Genomic DNA, 22,898 nt, shown 5'->3' with positions numbered 1-22,898 from the left:
GGGCCCGCCTGTCACTCAGAGGAAGCGCTGAGCCCCCGGCCCAAGGGTCTTGTAGCCTCTGCTGACCAAGGTTTTTACAGCCCGCAGTGAGCCAGTTTTGCTTCCGACGGCTGGCTGGGGAAGAAGGAGGCGGGGCCGGGATCCGAGGGGGCGGACCCGAGGGGTGGGCGCAAAGGGCGGCCGCGCCCCAAGACCGGGCAGTGCGTCTGCCCCTACAAGGTTTGGGCCTTGGTGGGGGAGGGTCCTGGTCCCCCGGCTCCGCCCGGCTTCTCCCCGCCTTTTAGGCGCCCGCGCTGCTGGGACATCACAGTCCCTCTTGATCCTCCTAACCTGTCCCGGGTGCATCAGTGCTCTCGGCTAGCCCGGTCTACCTACTCTTCACCGCTCGCCCGCCGGCCCACTCCCCACCGCAGCCATGGACGCCATCAAGAAGAAGATGCAGATGCTGAAACTGGACAAGGAGAATGCCATCGACCGCGCAGAGCAGGCCGAAGCCGACAAGAAGCAAGCTGAAGACCGATGCAAGCAGGTGGGGCCTAGTGTAACCTCCCCTGCCCACCACCAGCCTTGAGTCGGCTCTCCAATGCCTATTCATCAGTGTGAGGGCTGAGCTTCACAGGACCCTCCAGAGCTCAGCCCTAAGTAGAGCCTTCACCCCACCCACCATGACCTAGGGAGTGCCCAGTTACCACTCCTGTCATTACAAAGCTACAATGGGTCTCAGCGCTTTGTGGCTTGTCACCTTCTCCTCCCAGAGCCTCCTAACACTACTGACTGGGTTGTCCCGTTTACCCTGATTCTCCCCCAACAATCTCCAAGTATCTCCTAGAACCCACCCTACCCACCCCGGCCCAAGACATACAGACACACACACACACACACACACACACACACACACACACACACACACACACACACAGAGCCTTCCAGACCTTCTGTCTCCTTTCCTTTCCTCTGGGCCCTGACCCAGAGCCGGCTGATCAAATCCCCTTCTTCCACAGCTGGAGGAAGAGCAGCAGGCCCTCCAGAAGAAACTGAAGGGGACAGAGGATGAGGTGGAAAAGTATTCCGAGTCTGTGAAGGATGCCCAGGAGAAACTGGAGCAGGCCGAGAAGAAGGCCACCGATGTGAGTGTGGGCTTGGGGAGGTTTAAAGGCGCTAGGACGCTGGGGAGGAGCCCCAGGCATGGTAGAGAAGGGAGAAAGGGACCAGGTCTTAGCAACAGAACAGACAGGTTTCCTCTCTGTAACACCACCGAGGGCAGGTTTACACAAGTAACCCAAGACACTAGGTAAATCAAAACCACCTACTACTTCCCGCTAGGACTCAGCCTTGTAATTCCTTTGGGTTCCAGCCCTTAGAATGTGCAGTGATGGAGTGGTGAGTCATTGTAGAGTCACTGTAAGGGTGGGAGGTGAGAGTTTACCCTCCCCCTTAGTTAATCCTCTGAGAAAGAAGAGGAGGGGCTGCATCTGAGTTTGGTGTGTATGGGGGCTGGGGTTGAGCATGAGGAACCAGCTGGCAGGAGAGGTGAGGTGCTCCAAAGATGAGCCTCTGATTTGAGTTGCAGCGCTAAGGGGCCTTCAGGAAGTCCCCACCCCTGACCTCTGGCACCAGCAGGACTGCTGCCCTGGAGCCTCAGCTCAGGTTCTAATGGCTCCTCATTTACCCTCATTAAGCTGTCAACCTCAAACCCAGGCCAGGCCACAGGGCAGAGGGACAGGGCCACAGTTGCCAAAGCAGCCACCCTGGCAGGCTCTGCTTACCCTGAGGTTTCTCTGCCCATCCCCAACCAGACTTTGCTACTTCCCAACATTCCCAACTCACATCTTCAGGCGGCCGGGCCATGTGACTTCAGATGCGGCCTGGTCATGTGACTTTAGATGCTGCACTCTCACCATTCCTCGCCTCAGTTTCTCGTTTTAAATGTAAGATGCCTCTGTCAGGAGGGCCTAGTGGGTGAGCGGCGTAAGCCACGGTGTGAACACCTGAGACGGATGTTTGTATTGGTCATCCTCCACTCTCCGTACCCGACAGGGCTGGGCTTCCTTCACCTCTAGTCTCCAGTTTTGGTTCCCCACGAGCTCGGGCACTTGGGAGGGAATTGACCTGCAGCTGCTAGCAGAGCTGACCCTGGGCATCTGATACTCTATAAATAACCTAGGCTCAGTGCAGCTGGAGGCAAGACTGGAAACCCAAGGAGCTTGGAGCGAGGGGGGGGGGCAGTTGGGGAAGCGGCAGCCCTGCCAGTCATAAATAGGAAACGCGGACCAAGTTTATAGTGGTGAACACAGCCGTTAATTTAGGCGATGCCTTGATTCCTCTCCTCTCTTTTGTTTGCCCTTCATCTACTGGGAACAGTGGCATCCCCCTGTGGTGGGAGAGCAGCCAGCAACCATAGCTTAGAAGAACAGACATGGCAGGTATCAGTCTTATAATGACCCCAAGACTTCCAGGGCTTGGCACATGTTGCCCTACCAATCCCCCAATGTCCCCCAAAACCATTCTCCCCTATGCCATCCCCAGAGTGTTTCCACATTGAGTCACTGGGCCCTGTGCCCGTGATGGCCTCTTGTTCTAGGTGGCCAAACTCCAGGTACCGAAGGCACCTGGAGGACAAGCTGTAAACCGCTTTCTATATATGGTGATGTGTTCTCCTGCTCTGCAGTGTTGCCCAGCGGCTGCCATCTCTGCCAGCCCCACCCCCCAGCGCTACCGCCCGGCTCCTCCCCTGCAAACCCCCCCCCCAGTCTAGTACTTCTTTTTGGTCTTAAACCTCTACAGGAGTCTCTACATTTTTGTCTTGGAGAACAAGACCTGACATTTATGCGGGGAGGACTCTGAGCAGGCAATGTATTCGGAATGTTATATCTGCAGAGTGTGTCACTCTTCCCATAGGTGGCTTATCATTAGAACAAACTGCAGCTTAAAAAAAAAGTGGTTGGGGGCTAGAGAGGAGGTTCAAGGGCTAAGAGCACTTGCTGCTCTTGAAGAATACCTGGGTTCAGTTCCCAGTGTCTCACAACCGTATGGGCACTGGGCATACACGCAGTGTACACACGGGCAAGCAAAACACTGATACACCTAAAATAAAAATAAATAGCACAAGAGTCCCAGACCCCTCCTTGGAGAGCTCAGTTGAGCGAGTCTAGCATGGAGTAGAAAACCTGTTTAGTTATTGGCCTCCCCTGTGGTCCTGTGGATTAATAGTGCATTATCTCAGACGTGTCCTAAGAAGCTGTTAACTCTGATTTATGAAGGAGGAAACTGAGGCTCCGGGAGGCCAAAAGTGTTGCCCAAGGTCATGTAACAAGTGTGGAGTAACTGAGCCATGGCTCTAAGACGACAGACAGTCTGACTCTGAGCCAATGCACGTAAAAAAAACCCACACTGCTGTTGTTATTTTCCTTTATGGGCAATCCTGCTCCTCCCCATATCTCTTTCTCAGGGTAGCCTGGGTCTCTGTGGACCTTCTCCAAAAGTTCTTTCTATATTCAGAGTCTGAGTATCATCAGTTGTTCTCCCTTCCCCCACCCCACTGTCACCTTGGCAGGGAGCCGCTTGCCACACAGCCACAGTTCCTTACAGGCCTGGCTTGCCTCTGAAGTCCCTGGCTGGGAAGTCTGCCTAGCAACTGGTGATACCGCAGAACTTGATTTTGTGATTGGCTGCTTTTTAGTAGCGGCACAGTCTTGATTTTTTTCCCCATTCCCCACTTTACCTGAATCAGACTCTGCTTTGTGGAAATCAGATCTACCTCAAACTGAGGTGTTACCGTTTGAAGTGCTCTCAGGGGAGCAACCTGGACCAATCACCTAATCGCTAGCCCCCACCCCCACCGACCCATCATCATGCCGGTAGAGGCACCACCTCAGGAGAATGGAGCTTGTGGGGGAAAGCAGGTTTTTACCTAGGTAAAAAGGTAGAGGATTGTTTACATATGGAAAATAAGTTGAAGACCTAGAAAGCAGAAAGCTAAGATTCTGGAGAAGAAATGTACTGTTCTTGGATTTTAACAGATCCTAAGGCATAAAAAGTCCTTTGACCTCTACCCTCTGACCCACAGGCTGAAGCAGATGTGGCTTCTCTGAATCGACGCATTCAGCTCGTAGAGGAGGAGTTGGATCGGGCACAGGAGCGCCTGGCTACAGCCTTGCAAAAGCTGGAGGAGGCTGAGAAAGCCGCTGATGAGAGCGAGAGGTGGGGAAGGGGGCCCTGAAGTAAGGCAGGGTAGGGACTGCAGAGGGAGGGCTCCGTCTCTGGTGGCACTGGTCCCACACGCACTTCTGTCCCTGCTTCTCAGAGGAATGAAGGTCATTGAGAACCGGGCCATGAAGGATGAGGAGAAGATGGAGCTGCAGGAGATGCAGCTGAAAGAAGCCAAGCACATCGCTGAGGACTCAGACCGCAAATACGAGGAGGTGACAGCCTTGTCCCACTCACTGTCACCAGCAATCCCCAAAGTTCCAGGTGGTCACCACTGACCTACTTCTCCCTCCCGCTTCCCCTCAGGTGGCCAGGAAGCTGGTGATCCTGGAAGGAGAGCTGGAGCGCTCTGAAGAGAGAGCCGAGGTGGCTGAGAGGTAGGGATACCCGGGTGTGAATGGAACGAATGGGATGATAGAACTCGGCCTGAGGGCTCAGCGGTGGGACCCTGGGCACAGGCAGTTCCCCAGGCCAGAGGCCACAGGAATAGGCTTTGTCCTCTGATATATGCCCGCTGCCCCCTGCCCCCAGCCGAGCCAGGCAGCTGGAGGAGGAGCTTCGAACCATGGACCAGGCTCTCAAGTCGCTGATAGCCTCAGAGGAGGAGGTAGTAGCCTCTCTAGGCCTTTCTAGGCAATGGCACCTTTTCTCACTTCACGTCCCTCCCCAGCTCAGCATCTCAGGCTACTGTCTCTCTCCTGCGGTAGGAGGGGGCGGGGGCGGAGCTTCCAAACAGCCTGCTGTCACTCTCATCACTTTGCTCTTCTCTTTTCTCCTCCTCCCCTCCTCCACTGTGCCACCCCTCCCCCCAACCCCACCCCCTCACCCCGTGCTCGCGCCACCCCACTGTCTCACCTCACTGTGCCCTCACGCTCCATCCTGCCACACGCCCCTGCAGTAAATGTGGGGACCTAGAGGAGGAGCTGAAAATTGTTACCAACAACTTGAAATCTCTGGAAGCCCAAGCGGACAAGGTATAGGGGGGAGGGGCCGTGTGAGGAAGGGGCTGTGCCGAGAGGAGGGGAGGGCTTAGGTAGGGAGGGCTAGGTGCTTAATGAAGATCAACCGGAGCCTGAGGGGTTCAGTGTCTGCGAAGGTTTCAGGATCACTGAAGCGGTTCACTGACGGCACGTGTTTGTCTCTTAAAGTATTCCACCAAAGAGGACAAATACGAAGAAGAGATCAAACTTCTGGAGGAGAAGCTGAAGGAGGTGAGACTACTTGCGGCGGGAAACTGAGGGGTAGGGATGAGGCAGAAGGGTGACTTAGGGGAGACTCTCTCTGGGGAGGCCTCTTTCTTGGCTGTGTCTCCTATCCCTTCTTTATTTCAGGCTGAGACCCGAGCAGAGTTTGCTGAAAGATCTGTGGCAAAGTTGGAGAAAACCATCGATGACCTGGAAGGTAAAAAGGATGCTCCTCAGCACCTGTCAAGTCAGCCTGTCCCTTATCTCAGTGTCTGTTAAGTGAGTTGGGTTATCCAGGGCTCTGCAGACTGGCGGAGCAGCCCACAGCCCAAGCAGTTAGTTATGTAAGGCCACACATTGCGTCTCGGTTTGCAATAGTGAGGATTATCTGGAGTTAAAAACAGAGAGCAGGGGGCTACAGAGACGGCTCAGTGGTTAAGAGCACTGGCTGTTCTTCCAGAGGGCCCCGGCTTAAGTCCCAGATTCTACATGGTGGTTCACATTCTGTAACTCCAGTTTTAAGGGATCTCACACACTCTTCTGGCTTCTGTGGGAGCCAGGCATGCACACAGTGAACAGACATGCAGACAAAACACCTATACATTTTTTCAAGACGGGTTCTCTGTGTAGCCCTGGTTGCCCTGAAGCTCAGTGTATAGACAGACCTGGCTGTCCTCAAATTCACAGAGATCCACCTGCCTCTGCCTCCTGAGTGCTGGGACTAAAGGTGTGCGTCACCATCACCTGACATTTTTTAAGATTTATTTTATGCATATGAGTACACTGTAGCTGTCCTCAGACACACCAGAAGAGGGCATCGAATCCCCTTACAGATGGTTGTGAGCCACCATGTGGTTGCTGGGAATTGAACTCAGGACCTCTGGAAGAACAGTCAGTGCTCTTAACCACTGAGCCATCTCTCCAGCCTCACCTGACTTTTTTTTTTTCAAATCAGAGGTCGGGGGATGGGAAGACAACATATTCCTGGACTTGGAAGTATCTTAGTAGGTAAAGCACTTGTCCCACAAGCTGAGGACATGAATTCTGATACCCAGAAGTCATATAAAAGCTGGATACAGTAGTCTGTGTCTGCAATTCCAGCAACAACTCCTATCACCATAGGATAGAAACTGGGTGGTGGAGACAGGAGAATGGCTAGAAGCTCAACTGGCCTGACATTTGAAGTGGTGATAAGACTCTGCCTCAAACAAGGTAGAAGTTAAGGACCAAAATACAAAGCTGACCTCTGACCTTCACACAGACACCATAGCATACACACACACACACACACACACACACACACACACACACCCCACACACACACCACCATACATATCTACAAAATTGAGTTGAATTCCTGAGGGCTCCAGTGGTAGATCACACAGGAGGCCCTGGTTTAAAAACAAAACAAAGCAAGAGCCCACATACTCTAGATTCCTCTCCAAGTTCTTGCTGACTTTGACTGGGCATGGTCTTACTGTGTAGACCAGGCTGGCCTCAGATTTGTGGCAGATACTGGCTCCAGTATGCTGGGATTACAGGATCAGGCCACAAGCTCCTTAATGCTGGTGTTGCTGGCCTTGCATAAACTAATGTAGTAATTACCATCTCTAAGCACAAAGCAATAGTGATATTAGAGAGAACACCGCCCCAGTGCTGGGGATGGAACCGAAGGCCTCACATGTTTTGACAAGTGCTCTACCACTGAACTGTCTGTAGCCCCAAGACTTACACCAAACTATTTGATTTTCAATTTTTTTTAAAGGTCTATTTATTTATTTTGTATATGAGTACATTGTGGCTGTCTTCAGACACACCAGAAGAGGGCATCAGATCCCATTACAGATGATTGTAAGCCACCATGTGGTTGCTGGGATTTGAACTCAGGACCTCTAGAACAGTCAATGCTCTTAACCACTGAGTCATCTCTCCAGCCCTGATCTTTTTTTTTTTTTTTTTTTTAATTGAGTGCGGCGATTGAACCCAAGACCTAAGGCCTCACACGTGCTAGGCGAGCTCTCTGACACTGAGCTATATCCCCAACCGCTATTTGATCAGATGTGGGGGTTTACACAATACTGTTCTTGGGAGATACTGCTTTGAGTTACACCCGGCAAATCAGCAGTGCAGGATTTTTCTGGCCTGTGGTAGGATTATAATTCCTATTATCAAAGGTGGACTTTCCCTTTCGCTCTGATAGACGTTTACTTTCCTTATTTCTCGTGTCTCCTGTTTTCTAACTTCTCAGGCAGGCAGGCATCTTATCTCCAGCGTTAGGACTTTAGCCTCCTGGTCAGCACCCTTCCTTCCCTCTTATGCATGCTGGCCTGCCTGCACAGAGCACTGCCACAGGCTCCTGGGAGACTGCAGGGGGTGGGGGGGAGTGAGAAGTTGTGGTACAGAGGACAAAGAAGCCAGCATAGAGCCGGGGAGAGGAAGCCCTGATTGCCTTCTAGCCTGTCCTCCAGCCTCTCTCCTCTGTCCACCCCTCTGATTCTGTTTTCCATTTCATCATCTTCTCCTTCCTCTCCTCCTCCCTCCTCCATTTCCTCTCCCCGTGCTCCCTCCCCTCCTCCCCCCTTCGGACTCCCCAGATGAAGTCTATGCACAGAAGATGAAGTACAAGGCCATCAGCGAGGAGCTGGACAACGCGCTCAATGACATCACTTCCCTCTGAGTTCCCACTGTGGCCATCGCAGGCCCCTTTCTTCTTTTTCCATTCTCTCTGAGGGGAGGGGGCAGCCAGGAGGAGCACAAACTGGCCATGTTGCACAGCCAGTCTGAGGGCAGCCTGAGGAACACGCCTGCCACCCCTGCCACCCACTCTGGCACTGGCTTTCTCCTGTCATCTATCCACCGTCCACTGACTTCCACCCCTCCTCTACTTAATAAACTCTGAACTTGGTCTCCATGCTGTTTTCCTCCAGAGAGCTCTTCCTCACTCTCGAAGCACTGGCTCACTCCTGAGGCCCTGGCTTTTACTGCCACCCTCAATCTGTGCTGCTCAGCCCTTCGCAGTCAGCCCTCCTCCCTCAGCACACGGTGGCTCACACAGACCCTTCTGCATGGCACTCCCAGCCTGTCGCTTTGATAATCACTGCATGTAGCTGTACACACCTTCCCTCCCCTCTCAGCAGTCCATCACAAGCCTTTGCACACCAACCTGGGGTTCCAGGATCTGAGGGAATGGCTGAAAGGGAAGTGGGGTGCTGGGTCAGGGGAGGGGGCCAGAAGGTCAGGAAAGGTCTGGAGTGAAGGTCGTTAAAATATTGGATCGCTTCAAGAGGGGCTTTCACAGCAGCTGCAGGTCTGTTTTCTGTCCCAATTCTGTCTGTCTGACCTTCCCTTTCCTGGCTGAACCTTTGTGTTTCCTTTTGTTTCCAACTGTCCTAACCTTCTAAAGGAAGGCACCCCATTTACAATACAGGTCTCCCCATCCCATTGTTACTACCCCAGCCGAAGCCTGGAGCAAAAGAAGCCTGGAGCAAGATTTGCGTCTAGGCAATCCACCCATCTGCCCCTACCATAGGCCCCAGGTCCATAAACCACAGGCCCCAGGTCTCCTAACATACCCCAGGTCTCCTAACACACCCCAGGTCTCCTAACACGTCCCAGGTCCATAAAGTGTCTCTAACATGTTTTTTGTCTGTGTCACCTGAACCTGTCCATGTTTACCCTCCCCCACCTCACCTGCTGCTTCCCCTCACAGAGACTTTGGCTAGTGCCAAGGAAGAGAACGTGGAGATTCACCAGACCTTGGACCAGACCCTTCTGGAACTCAACAACCTGTAAGGGCTGGCCCTGCTACCTGCCGACCAGACTACATAGATGCCTCCTCAGGCCAATAAACGGATGTCTCTGGCATGCTAGGGCCCTTTCAGCCTTTCTTTGTTGGCAGTGGAGCTGGAAGGACCCTGACTGAGCAAACCCTGACTCCATTCCTGTAGTGGGGTCCCATTTTCAATGGGAGCTGTGAGGCACGGGTACCGGGCTCAACAAGTGAGCTGCACGAAGGGGTTTTCTAAGGGTGTGGGAACTCTCCCGGCCTTTAGTCCCCACAGGGCAGAGCCACCATCCACGACACACCTCTAAAGGCAAAACTACAAGAATGGACAGATTTGCCTCCAACAGGGTAAAAGCCAGAAAGACTCACACAGTGTGAATCGAAGTCTAGAGGTGTGGCCATGCCAACCTCCTAACACACACTGCTAGGTGTGCTTGTCCCAAAAAGGTTCATATTGGAATCCTGGGAAATGCCACATTAGCCAGAAAGAGGAACTTATTTGGCTGAGCAAAGAATTTGAAATGGAGGAGGCTATCTTAGGTTAACGGGTCAGGCTCAGAATATTCACAAGGTCCTCAAGGGTTAGAAGAGTGAGCGTGATGGTGCAGACCTGTAATCCCAGCACAATGGAGACTAAGGCTAGGAAGGACTGAGTCTTGATCCAGTGCAGGCTACAGAGTGAGGCTATAGAGGAAAGAAACGATTGTGGGGGTAGGGATAAGGTCAGAGGCAGTAGGGGGAGATGTGACAATGGAAGCAAGGACTTAGCGTAATGTAGGGAAGGGGCCAGGAGTGAGGAATGCTGGGAAGGGGCCAGGAGCGAGGGATGCTGGGAAGGGGCCAGGAGTGAGGAATGCTGGGAAGGGGCCAGGAGCGAGGAATGCTGGGAAGGGGCCAGGAGCGAGGAATGCTGGGAAGGGGCCAGGAGGGAGGAACACAGGCAACATCTAAAATGGAAGAATACAGCCCATGCCACCTGGCCTAGTCATAAAGTTCATCCAGACCTGTGGCTCTGGGACTGTAAAAGTTATAGGAGCATGACACCCCTGAGCTTGTGGAAGTTGTTTTGTTTTCCCAGCAGCCATAAGAAATTAATATAACATCCTTTTGATCTGAGGAATAAAGGCAACTACACGAGTTTTATTAGGAAGATTTATATATATATATTTCTTTAAATAATTGGGATGAGCCAGGCATGATGACGCATGCCCGTAATCCCAGCATTCAAGAGGCTGGGACAGGAGAATAGGGCTCTAGGGAAGGGACTGGAAGTTTAGGTCAGTGATAGAGCACTTGTCTAGTAGGAACAAGACCCTGGGTTCAAACTCCACCACTAGACACACACAGTTCAAGGCCAGCCTGACTCCACAGTTAAGATCAAGGGGTGTGTATGCCTCAGTGGTAGAGCATAGTAAGAGCAAGAGTTGTGGGGTGGTGGTAGTGGTAGATACCCTCTATCCCAGCACTAAGAAGGCACAGGCAAGTTCAAAGCCAGCCTAGGCTACAGAGTGAGTTTGAGGACAGCCAGGGCTACACGGAAAAACTCTGTCTTAAAAAATCCTCAAAACCCAGTGAGAATTGAGTCCAATCTTGGCTGTTTTCACTGTTAAGTTCTTATCGCCATCGTTTAAGGAAAGGAAGAAAGTTAAAAAGATGGAAATGAGGGGTTGGGGATTTAGCTCAGTGGTAGAGCACTTGCTTAGCAAGCTCGAGGCCCTGGGTTCGGTCCCCAGCTCCAGAAAAAAAAGAAAAAAAAAAAAAAAGATGGAAATGAGTTCTTCGTGGTTACGTGGTTACGGAGAAGCCGCTGTATAAAGGTTCCCAGACTCCTTTAGCTGGCTTCTCCTCATTAGGCCCCAGTTTCTGTCATTTCCGCAGGGCTGTAGGTAACTCCATCTTTGGTCCCACTTCTGTGCCTGTAGAACAAGGAACGAGAATCAGAAAAACCAACTCCGAATGAGAGCTCATTCGCAGTCCTGGAATTCTGGGTTATACGAAAAAAGGCTGTGCCAAGGGAGGGCCACAGATACCTGTGCTGCCTCCTCAGCTGTAGGAGGAAGGCGATGCTGGTGGCAGCAAAGAGAAGGCCAAACACCAAGGCTAGGATGTCACCTGGAAGGGAAAAGGGGCTGCCTGAGAGGATGCCAGGGGTCTCCTCCAAGCTGGCTTCCCATACTCCTGCCTGACCCTTTCCCCAGTGAGTGTGCAGGCGGCCCTCAGGGCTTTGGTCTCCAGAACAGGCCATCTGGAGGATGACACCGGCAGGGAGAAGGGGAAAGCAAGCACTGTTCTCACTCCTAGCAGCTAGGTGACAGGCGTGCTGGGGGAGGGGCTCGCAGATTTCTGGAGTCTCATTCTGACAGCTAAGCCAGAGAGGTACAGGTCTCTTACCTGACCTATCACACTGATTTGAGGATGAAATTTATTCTATAAGATAGTAAAGACTAGCTCCTGCGCTAAAATACTAAAAGGGTGTGCTCCCATGCCCGCTCCCCGCACCGGCATCGGGAACAAGAGGGACCCAGACTCACCAGCAGAGAGGCAGGAATTCACATGAACTGAAAAGATAAAAGAAGTCTTTAGAACCGGGGCCCATGAGTACCTGTGACAGACTGGTACAAAGGAAGACACAGGAAGAGGTGGGACCCATAGCTGGGTTGTGACAACATGGGCTATGAGATAACTGGGCACCTGGCTCAGGGCTGCTGTCCGCTACAGCAGGGAAGGAAGCCTCAATCGTTCGCCCATTCAAAGGTTGTGTGGCTCGGAAGTTCAGTTGTAGTCGAGAATCACGAAGTCCCCACAGGGAAACGGAGAGCGTATGGAGCTGGGGAAGGGGGTTAATAGATAATACAGGCTCAAGACAAAAAGAAACAGGGGTCCCCGACCCTCTGTCTATCTTTACTGCATGGCCTCTTCCCTCATTTCTTTCCACATTCCTGTTTTCCAACGCCCACTCTTACCTGCTTAGCACTCAGCTTCACTGTCTCATTGAACACAGTCCAGATGACACCCTGGCTGCAGGGAGGTGTGGTCAGAGACCCTTCATATCGGTAGTAGCGACTGAGGTCCGAGGGCAACAGTGCAGATACATCCAAACCTGGGATCTCAATCTTGGAGCCTACAGGACAGGGTCTCTGTTGGGGTCTCACCTAGATCACCCCCAACTCAGAAGCTTCCGGGACAAGCATAGTTTCGCTGCTTCTCACTATGTGTGGTTAATGCATAAAGGAAGTAAAGGGCTTTGGACATTAGAGGAGGCCATCTCTCCAGCCTCAAGAAAAAAGCTCGTAAGCCCTCCTTTGGCACCTTTGATCATCCGAATACACAACTATACCAGGCAGGACTGCTGACTTAAGCCCAGACTGGAATAAAATGGAATTGGGATATAGCCAATATATTGGTGGGGGCCTTTATTCTATCTAGTGAGCACACTCTCGTGAGTACACATATGAGTAGAATAACTTGCAAATATATATATATAATATTTGCAACAATAAGAAACAGACACAGAAGTTCTATGAGTTCCAGTTTATCAACACACCTAAAAGTCTAGTAAAGTGAGATTTAAAATGACTCAGTTACTGGGAAGGGAGCGAGCTTTTCAACTGAAGTGTTTGTGCACTCTGGACCTAAGGCTTCATGCGTGCTATGTTCTTGCTCTATTCAGAGCTACAGCCCTTGTCTTTTTTTTTTTTTTTTAAGTATTATTTATTTAATGTGCACTATGAGTGCACTGTAGCTCTTTTCAGACACACCAGAAGAGGGCATCAGATCCCATTACAGATGGTTGTGAGCCACCATGTAGTTGCTGGGATTTGAACTCAAGACCTCTGGAAGAGCAGTCGGTGCTCTTAACCGCTGAGCCATCTCTCCAGCCCTAGCCCTAGTCTATATGAAGACATAATCTCTGGTAACCTATGCTGGCTTGGTAAGTAGCTAATCTCCCAAAAGATGGTATTATCAGCATGCACCAGCATGCCCTGCTCTAAAACACTCATAAATAGAAAATATTTTATAAATGATAGACAGAAAGTTCTCCAAAAAAAAAAAAAAAGTTTAGCTTTCCGTACTTAGTCCTAAAAGTTTTAAACATTTTCTTTGGCTCGTTTTTCTCTATTTTGCTTTGTTTGTTTTTGTTTTTGAGACCAGGTCTTACTATTTAGCCCTGACTGGCCTGGAACTCACTGTGTAGACCTCGTAGGCCGCCATGGCCAGGCTCAACTTAGCTTGCTTTGAATAATTTCATGTTCAGTTTGGCTTTGACTTCTCACGGACAGTGGACAGTGGTTTCCCTACCCCCATGTGTCTCTCGTTAGTTTAGTTGTCACCAGTCTCCGAGCCAGCTCACCCTCAGCTCCTTCCATATATGTCCACTGGGCAAGCCACCAACTAACCTTCCTCTGCGATTTCTTCCAAGTGGGACAGCAACTGTTCGTAGGCACTGTTTTCTTCTGGACTCTCCTGCAGGGGTAGACATTTCTAGGACTGTAGCCGGAGGCCTGAACACCATGAGGGGTTCCCATAGTCTTTCCCCATTCCTCACCTCTAAGAATGCTGGGAAATATACAATCTTTTTTTTTTTTCTTTTTTTCGGAGCTGGGGACCGAACCCAGGGCCTTGCGCTTGCTAGGCAAGCACTCTACCACTGAGCTAAATCCCCAATCCTGGAAATATACAATCTTATTCGAATTCTATTACTTTTGCTTTGCTTTTTTTTTTTTTTTTTTTTTTTTTTTTTGGAGCTGGGGACCGAACCCAGGGCCTTGCGCTTCCTAGGTAAGCCTCTACCACTGAGCTAAATCCCCAGCCCCTACTTTTGCTTTGCAAATGAACTAGCAATGGCAAACTGAAGGAGAAAGTCTCCTAGGCTGCCCAGCCCCTCTCCATCTAGGCCCTGCTAATTTCCATAGTTTCATTGTTCACACACACACACACACACACACACACACACACACACACACAGAGAGAGAGAGAGAGAGAGAGAGAGAGAGAGAGAGAGAGAGAGAGTGCATGTGCGTCATGGTGTGCGTGCATCATGGTTTCCTGAAGAAAACCATCATGTATTTTGTACTTGTGTTACCTCTGTGTTCACTTTAATAACTCATGCGTGCACGCAGCTCCCGAGGCCTCTGAACTTTGTGCTGTGAACGTCACACTGGTGAGTCTTATAGGTGTTCTCACTTCCTGGCCTCCTCCTACCGTGGCATGTGGTATTCTTGATTACTACAGGTACAAAGAGGTCACTGAATACTGCACTTCATGGAGGGGAAATGAGTGCATGTGGCACTCCCTGACTGGTCCCCACTCTAGCTTTGCTCATGCTGTCCTCTCTCTGTGCAGTATTCCTCCTTGTTTCCCACCAGGGAAGGTCTGTGGCCATTGTTTCTAGTGTTCTTCACTTATGACTGTCAAGCCAGCCTTCCTCCTAAAGGGAACTTTCTGGTAGTCTGCTTCCTGGTTCCCGGCTGGTGCCTTAGATGAATGGACAAAGGCTTGAATGGGGCGGACAGCTAATTGACCAGCGTGAGCTTGTACTGGAATGGTGTCTCTGCTGGCGAGATGCATGAACCCACAGGATGTGGATGTCAAAGTGGGGTACCTGCAGAAAGGCAGCCAAAACCGCCAGGCCTCCTGGGCGTCCCAAGGCTTCATGAAGTTCTGAGAAGGCTGTACTGAGGTGAACCACATGGATCTAGAAAGGACATAAGGATCAGATAGCCGCCAGACCTCTGATCACACTCTCTTTGTTCCTCTTGGGATAGCCCAGTGCCCACCTCAGCAGGGAACCGGTGGCCATTGACTGTGTGTTCTGAGCCTGGGTGATCTGAAGTTCCCCAGTGTAGATGCAACTGCAGGGCCCGGTATTCCTGCCCAGGTCCCAGAACCATCTTCAGCCCGGGCGGCAGAGTCAGCTGTACTGCGTGGGGAGTGGCAAGTGAGATGTCTACCTACCGGTGAGCAGCTCCAAAGCATAGTTTGACTGCCACTCCCCTCCATAGGTCCCGCCCCAGACACCTCACCAGTGTGGCCATTGTTGCACAGGCTCAGTTCCGGGAGAGACTGGAGCTCATAACCCAGTAGTTCCAGGGGTTGCAGAGTGCGGCAGAATGAGGTGAGCTCCAGACGAATGTCCACAGGGGACTGAAAGCGGCCAGCACAGGCTGGGGACACCTGGGGCCAGAGTAGGGTGCCTGGGATGAGAGGAAAAGGTGCAAGAAGTCTGGCGATTTGGCCGGGAACCGTTAGGATGAGTGAGGGGTGGAGTCAGGACGCTTGGAGGCGGGGTTAGGGATAAGGGGGGCGGCAGGAAGGCGGGGAGGGGTGGTGGTGGTAGAGCGAGGACCTGGGTCCAGTCTAGAGCTAATACTGGGAATGTTGGTGTGGCGGATCACCAGGGCTGAGCTCCCAGATAGGGTCTGTGTAGCCGGTGGTGTCTTACCTCCATAGCTCCAAAGACTGTGGCCACCCCCTGCATAAATGAGAAGAATTAATAAGCCACCCTTACAGCCCAGTCCCTACCGAGTGCCCAGAAAGAAAAAGATTCCCTCCCGCTCCGACAAGGGGGTCTCACAGACCCGGATGTCTTACAGGTAATACAAAGGAATGTAGCAAGTCTACATTGGATTACCATCAACCGTGACTCGGCCACCGGAGGAGGAGCCATCAGTGGACCTACTGATAGTTTGCAAACTAGAGTCTGTAGCGTGGCTTCAGTTTGAAACTCAAATCATCCTTCCTTTTCCTTTACTCACCCACCTTCCCGCTTATCCCTCTTTCCTTTCTAAAGTTCCTGGCTTAGAGCCCAAGCACAGTGGCACACGGACCTGTAATCTCAGAACTCGGAGGTAGAGGCAGGTAAATGGTAGAAAACAGTTCAAGGCAAGCCAATCCGAGCGACACAACAAGACTCTATCTCACTCTCGGTCCCAAAGCAAACCAAAGTTCCTCCACTTGTCAATTGCTTCTTCCCACACTGCAAATCATAGGTGAGTGATGGCTGTGAGCTCCCTGTGTGTTCTCCAGAACCCCCCTTCTCTCTTTTCCCTTTTCATCTCCTCTCTCTCTCTCTCTCTCTCTCTCTCTCTCTCTCTCTCTCTCTCTCTCTCTCTCATCACACACACACACACACACACACACACACACACACACACACACACACACTTATTTTCAAACCTCTGTCCACTCCTCAGTTCTATTTCTTCTCCAGCTTCCCCCTTTTTTCTTCCTTATCCCATCCAACTATTCTCGGCTTTTTTCTTCTCCCCCTTTAGGGGAGAAAGGCTACCTATTAGAGTCCAATTGCAGAATGATCTCTGCTAGGGTTGCGGTGTGGGGAGGAGAGGCATGAGCTTTCCTGAGCTTAGATTTGGAAGGTAATGACCTCTTACCTTTTTCATCCCTGTGGGAACCTTGCCTGTTCTCAGGAGCCTCAGGAGTCGGTAGGTCCTCTAAGGCGAGGGAATCCTCCTTTCTGGCTTTAGAATTAACTTCAGGTGGATCCTCCCCACCGGGTGGATCCGCCTCTCCAGGTGTATCCTCTTCGCTGGGCAGATCCTCCACGCCCAGATCATCCTCCCCAGATGAACTTTCTCCCAAGGAGGGCACCCCCTGCATCCCGGACAGGCTCTGGGGATGAGCGGACACTAGGAGCAGCAGTAACAGCAGCAGCTGCACAGTAGGGGCTGGGGTCAACAAAGGGACCCAGGGGCTCAGGCCCAGGGAAGCCATGCAGCTGACTGGGGTGTCCCAGGACACGGTGTGGACGGGCTGTACGTGCATCGGAAATAAGAGCTGGGTAGGGGAGGAGCAAGCCTTGAGGGGAGCAGGCTGACTCACAGTGCCCTTTTGTAGAGATGGAGCCAAAGTCCCACAGGTTCTGTCTGGCCCTATGCCCCCTCCCCGATACCAAAGCCTGGACACTGGTCAAGTACTAGGTAGGGTTGGGGTGAGAGGCGGGTGTGTTCATAGGCAGAAGGTTATCAGGATCACCAGCTTAGCTTGGAACCCAAGGCACCACCTGGCACTGTATAGGTTCCCCCTGGCACCACCCAGCTCCTGGCCAGCCTCTGCTAGGCCTGGCCTGTTTCCCGGCCCTGGCAGGGAAGGAGAAAGAAGGAAGCTGGGCCCCCGTGGAGTTGGGCTGAGGTGGCAAGAAATCCATGCATATATCCTGGCCCAGTCAGGTCTTGGGTAAAGACACTGGAGGAACCTATGGTTGAGGGACTTGCAGCTAAGTAGAAGGCAAACTTGAGCATGAATGTTTGAGTATACATAGGAGAGAGACTCTGATGGGCTCCCCCCACTGCCTGCCAAAGGACAACCACTTTCTTTTCTGACTCCCAGGTTTTCAAAACCTCACCCAAGAAATCAGTCTTGTTTCTTGCTTTCCTCCCTAATGTTCTGGTCAGATTGTGTGCGTGCGTGCGTGCGTGCGTACGTGTGTGTGTGTGTGTGCGTGCGTGTTTTTTGCTTTGTTTGTTTGTTTTTCAGTGCTGGAGACTGAATCCAGGGTGACCTGGTACCATGTAAGCACTCCTTCACTGAGCTAAGCTCCCAGATCTAAACTATTCGTTTTTCTCTCCAAACTTTGAACTGACTTTGTTAATCTCAGTCTTGGTGGCTAGAATGCCATTCGTATCTGCACGCTGTATTTGTTTAATACCTACGGCATGCGAGGCACTGGACTGTGGATTAGGGATACAGAAATGAAAATGAAGTCTCCCTATCTGAGGAGCTCTCACTCCAGCGACTGAGGACAAATACAATTCTGCCTCAAGAAAATATGGAAGCGGGTAAAAACTGTTTCCGTCTTTGAAGCAGAGATAGAAGCCCCGGCGGGGAGGGGGTTGATAATTACAGTAAGGAGAATGGTGTTCTGGACAAAGAAGAGACATGGAACATTTTGAATAGAGGCTGGCCAGGACACTTGCCACAGAATCTGATGATCTGAGTTGGAACCCCAGAAAAAAAATGGTAGAAAGAAAGAATAATCTCCTACAAGTTGCCCTCTGCCTTTGATGTGTGCCATGGCACATGCATGTGCACACACACACACACACACACGCACACACAAAGTAAAGAGATATAAAAAGAAATCTTTTGAAGAATGTGACAGAGCCCAGTCCTCATATGAGGTCACGTGGGAGACAACTGTGACCCTGGATTTCACAGGGAGGCCGGGTGTAAGAATCAGGACAGAGTGAGAATGAGGGGGCTCCCAATCTGTCCGAACATTTACCGAACCTCTCCAAATCTCCCCGATACTACTGTTGTCTCCCAGCATGCAGCATAGAATACAAGACGGCCTTCAGTTCTGCAGCTCACATTCCCAGGAAATGGCCCGAACAGTCATAAAAGAATAAGGCCATTGCACGACCTTATCTAAGATTTTTATTCAATGAATATGCACCAGTGTGGGTGTCTAAGTTAATTGAAAGCACTGAGTTATTTTTTATTCCTGTCACATACATATACGGCTCCAGCTCGTGGCTTGAGGTATCCTGCTACCCGAGCTTCTCTTTGAGAGCCTTCTAGATGATTCCTGATCTAAAGAAAATGTAGTGCTGGGCTGGGGATTTAGCTCAGTGGTAGAGCGCTTGCCTAGGAAGCGCAAGGCCCTGGGTTCGGTCCCCAGCTCCGAAAAAAAGAACCAAAAAAAAAAAAAATGTAGTGCCTAGTATAGAAGGGTCCAAGGAACCTTATTTGAGAGGCTCAACCAGGTTTAAATTTGGTTATTTTTATGTCATGTGCATTAGTCTGCATTATATCTATATGAAGGTGTCAGATCCCCAGAGCTGATGTTTCAGACAGTCGTGAGCTGCCATGTGTGGGGTCAGGGAACAGCCAGCGCTCTTAACCTCTGAGTCATCTCCCCAGCCCTTCGCTTTGGTTTTTAGTGTTTAAAGTTTTCATTATCGGGGTTGGGGATTTAGCTCAGTGGTAGAGCGCTTGCCTAGGAAGCGCAAGGCCCTGGGTTCGGTCCCCAGCTCCGAAAAAAAGAAAAAGGAAGAAAAAAAAAAGTTTTCATTATCTTACTTTTCTAAACCCCTTCTATTCTTTGACTCAGCTCCCAGGCAATTTTTCCAGGAAGCTTTTTTCTTTTCTTTGGAGTTTAATTATTAATTGCATGTGTGTGTACGTGTGTATATGTGTATGTATGTGTGTATGTGTGTATATATGTGTGTATGTATGTGTGTGTATGCATGTGTGTATGTGTATGTGTATGTGCGTGTGTAATGGTATCCTAAGATAAGAGTACTTGACAGGGGGGCTGGAGAGATGACTCAGCGGTTAAGAGCACCGACTGCTCTTCCAGAGGTCCTGAGTTCAATTCCCAGCAACCACATGGTGGCTTAGAATCATCTGTGATCTGATCCGATGCCTTCTTCTGGTGTGTCTGAAGACAGCTACAGTGTACTCACATACATAAAATAAATAAATAAATCATTGTCAATCACAAACCACAATGACACCTCCTAAGGCCCCATTTGTTGCTGTTTGGGACATGGTCTCACTATGTAGTCCAAGCCTGGAACTCACTCTGTAGCCTCAAACCCTAACTAATCTTGCCCTTCTCCTGTGTACTGAGATTTCAGGTGTGTGTGATCACGCTAACATGATACACTTCATGGTACTTCACGTTGTCTGCCTGTCTGTCATGCTGTACATCAAACTTTCTATGTCTGAATAAAGCTGTCCTCCGTGTACTCTCCTTAGAAGGCAGCCAGCCAAGGAGTCTAGGCTGCCTTTCTGGGAGTAGAATGTGGTCACCTAGTATGCACAAAATCCTGTTGGCTTTTCTGAAGCTAAGGTCAGCGCCATCCACGACATTTTGATGCATCACTTGGTCTGAATAGTAAGCTGTTTTCAGAACCTTGCTTGGACTCTGGCCCATGGAAGAAACATTGTAATATCTGAATTGGATGGACATGTCAAAGGCAGCCTGTGGTAATAGCTAGTTTAGTCTGGGAGGGAGAGCCACAGGAACGAAGAGGACCACACAGTTAACCAGTGCTTGGGGGCTGCATGGATACCTTTCTCCAACGCTGATCTCAGTTTGTATTCATTTTCCTTTCAGAGCATTTCAGTCTCGTCAGGATTTTTGTTTGCTCTCTGGCAGCACATGATCCCGCCCCCCTAGATACAGCTCTCCCTCCTCTATGCAGAGCTTCTCTGTGTTTCAGAGCACAGATCTTATAGGCATAACATTTGGTTATAGTTTATTGACTTTCCAAACGTTCTTCTCTCTAGTTCCGTGTCCCTTAGTCTTCTGCCTGCCCATGTAGCTTTTTCCCTGGTTTGGGTGGAGATGTGGACTCTGATCCTGGATCGCACCTTTATAACTCGGGAGACTGCCAAACCCTAAAACGAGTTAGAGCTCTGGGTTCTTGTATCCTGAATCTAACCAACAGGGACACTTCCTGCCTGGCACAGGGCACCTCCACAGTTGTGTAAAGCCAAGTCTTTGGTCACTTGGTTCTGTGTTTTTAAAACTTGGTTTGCAGAAGATGCAGTTACTCATTGGTAGAGCAGGAGAAAAGCCCCCTTCTCCCTAGTCATGGATTGGAAGCAAAAATCAGGGCAGGGGATGGTGGCACATGGTGGTGGCACACTCCTTTAACCCCAGCACTCTGTGAGTTCAAGGCCAGCCTGGTCTACAGAGAGTGAGTTCCAGGACAGTCTACACAGAGAAACTCTGACTCAAAAAAGCAATTAAAAGGAAAAAAAAAAAAAAGAGGAGGAAGAGAAAGCAAACATCATAGCTATAATTCTAGCCCATTTCACCCTTATTCCTAGGGCTACCATAAAAATTACCACAAACCATAAACCAGGCGTCTTATTGCAAAGGAATTTTTTATTTTATTTCAAAGTTTTGTTTAGAGTGTACTGGTAGGACCAGGTTACCTCAGAGGCTCTAGGGAAGCCTCTCTCATTGCCACTTCTGGATTCTGGTGGTGCACACCATTAATTCCAGCATTTGCTGTGCAGAGGCAAGCAGATCTCTGTGAGTTTGAAGTCAGCCTGGTTACATATGAGTAACCATGTTACATGGTAAAACCCTGTCTCAGAATACAGTAACAATAACAATAAACAAATGTGATGACAGCAATCATTCTCAGTTGTACCTGTGAAAAACCCTTTTTCCAGGTAAGGTTACACTTGCAAGTCTGGGGGTTGCCATGGATACAGAAATGGACATGTCATTATGTAGCCACCATTTAGTCCATCAGTGTAGAGGAACTAAAGTGGATGTATTTCAAGATGTCCTCAGGGTGTCCCCTCAGCCTCACCCTCTTCTACCAAATGGACAGTGCTACCAAGCCCAGTTCACAGTGGGCTCTGTTCCCAGCTCCTCTCCCACCCTCCTAGAGAATACTCACAAGCTGGTGACATACTCAAACATACCCAAGACCAATTGTGCCCCAGGGGTTGACCACTACCACCTCCCCCTTATTCTTCAATTCTTCCATTTGTGTGTGTGTGTGTGTGTGTGTGTGTGTGTGTGTGTGTGTGGGCGCGCCACAAGTGGCTTTGTGGGTGATAGGAACTGAGCCGGGGTCCCGGGTCCTTTGCAGGAGCAGTCAGTGCCTTTCACCTCTGAGCCAGGTCTCCAGACCTGTTCTGTTCTTCCGGTTCAGGCTTACTCGATCCATGTGTCATTATCCGTGCTTGTCCACACCTGAGCTCTACAGACAGTCCTTCATTCGCTTCTCCTTTGGTTTGATTTTTTGAGACAGGGTCTCACTACATGGCCCAGGCTGGCCTCCAACTTGCAGCAGTCCTCCTGCCTCAGCTTTCCATACACTGGGATTATAGATGTAAGACACCAGGCCATGCTTTCTCCATTTCTCCTGAGACTGTGTCACCAGTTTTCTTGAAGTCCAAACTGAAGAAACAGTCTGGTCCAAATGCCCCTTTTCTCCAAGGCTTTCAGGTTGTCTTTCTCTTGTCTACGTGAAGCATTTTAACATTTTTAGAATTCTTAGAATGTCAGAGCCGGAGGGAGCTTAGAACCCTGGCAGTCCCCTGCTTCTTGGCTGGGGGCCCAGATTCCTAAGAGCCCAAACTCGGTCTAATGTTTCTTACAGTTAGTTTTCCAATATGACATGTGTTTTATAGTTACAAAAATAGCACATGCTCAAGGCAGGAAATGTGGGGAGATGCACGAGAGTCTTGGGGAATTTAAAATATCTCCCCACTTGTCCTGTTCTTTTGTAGACCCCTAATGTCAGCATTCCACTGTCTGGTGCAGGGAGACACCCATTTGTCCAGTTATCTTCAGTCACATCACCCAGAGATTAAAAACCACAATTAGGTTTCGAGAGCTTAGCTTTCCAGTCTTCTATGTTCGTTTCTGTGCAGGGGGAATCCCATTGCATAAGCAGCTCTGTGGGTCCCCTTTGCTTTCTCTCTTGGCATTTTACTCACTAGCAGTGTTTTCCCATTTTGATAGTTTTTAGACCTTTTTTATATTTAAAAATTATATATAATTATAATTGTGTGTGAGTGTGTGTGTATGTGTGTGTGAGTGTGTGAGTGTGTGTGTGTGTGTGTTTTGCCTATGTGTAAGCTTGTGTATCATGTGTATGTCTGGTGCCTACGGACAAGGTCAGAAGTGGGTATCTGATCCCCTGGAACTGGAGTTGGGGATGACTGTAGGCCACCGTATAGGAACTGAAGTGGGTCCTCTGGAAGAGTAGTAGCCAGCACTCTTAGTCAAT

General features: G+C 50.2%; 2 protein-coding genes and 1 long non-coding RNA gene across 8 annotated transcripts; 2 read left to right on the top strand and 1 right to left on the bottom strand.

Annotated features, from left to right (window-relative positions):
- The first annotated feature begins 243 nt into the window (after positions 1–243).
- Positions 244–9,254, top strand: Tpm2 (tropomyosin 2). Of its 5 annotated transcripts, none has more exons than NM_001024345.2 (9): positions 244–529; positions 1,002–1,127; positions 4,067–4,200; positions 4,304–4,421; positions 4,513–4,583; positions 4,738–4,813; positions 5,355–5,417; positions 5,538–5,607; positions 9,100–9,254. In NM_001024345.2, exons 1-9 carry the CDS (start codon positions 416–418, stop codon positions 9,180–9,182), a joined length of 855 nt encoding a protein of 284 aa, NP_001019516.1. In that variant the 5' UTR covers positions 244–415; the 3' UTR covers positions 9,183–9,254. The 5 variants fall into 5 exon arrangements, 4 of the variants coding, with proteins under 4 accessions (NP_001019516.1, NP_001288164.1, XP_087406612.1 ...); NM_001301235.1 differs by lacking the exons at positions 4,738–4,813; positions 9,100–9,254 and adding exons at positions 5,105–5,180; positions 7,985–8,301; XR_015619978.1 differs by having other exon boundaries at positions 307–529; positions 4,738–5,180.
- A 1,058-nt stretch (positions 9,255–10,312) lies between these two features.
- On the bottom strand, positions 10,313–16,954 carry Ca9 (carbonic anhydrase 9). Of its 2 annotated transcripts, NM_001107956.1 has the most exon segments (11): positions 10,313–11,090; positions 11,205–11,286; positions 11,706–11,732; positions 11,866–12,001; positions 12,138–12,295; positions 13,572–13,638; positions 14,777–14,869; positions 14,952–15,094; positions 15,198–15,368; positions 15,617–15,646; positions 16,566–16,954. In NM_001107956.1, coding segments are annotated over 11 exon segments (1,314 nt in total). In that variant the 5' UTR covers positions 16,906–16,954; the 3' UTR covers positions 10,313–11,023.
- Positions 15,224–20,879, top strand: LOC148005764 (uncharacterized). Its single transcript, XR_015620851.1, has 3 exons — positions 15,224–18,737; positions 18,848–19,081; positions 19,198–20,879. It is a non-coding gene; the product is annotated as an uncharacterized LOC148005764 (long non-coding RNA).
- Positions 20,880–22,898: the final 2,019 nt, after the last annotated feature.

Source organism: Rattus norvegicus, chromosome 5 (genome assembly GCF_021556685.1).
Source record: "Rattus norvegicus strain SHRSP/BbbUtx chromosome 5, alternate assembly SHRSP_T2T, whole genome shotgun sequence".
In the NCBI taxonomy this organism is placed as follows: Eukaryota; Metazoa; Chordata; class Mammalia; order Rodentia; family Muridae; genus Rattus; species Rattus norvegicus.
The sequence above is the reverse complement of the archived record's forward strand: the minus strand, read 5'-3'. Positions and strand labels throughout refer to the sequence as shown.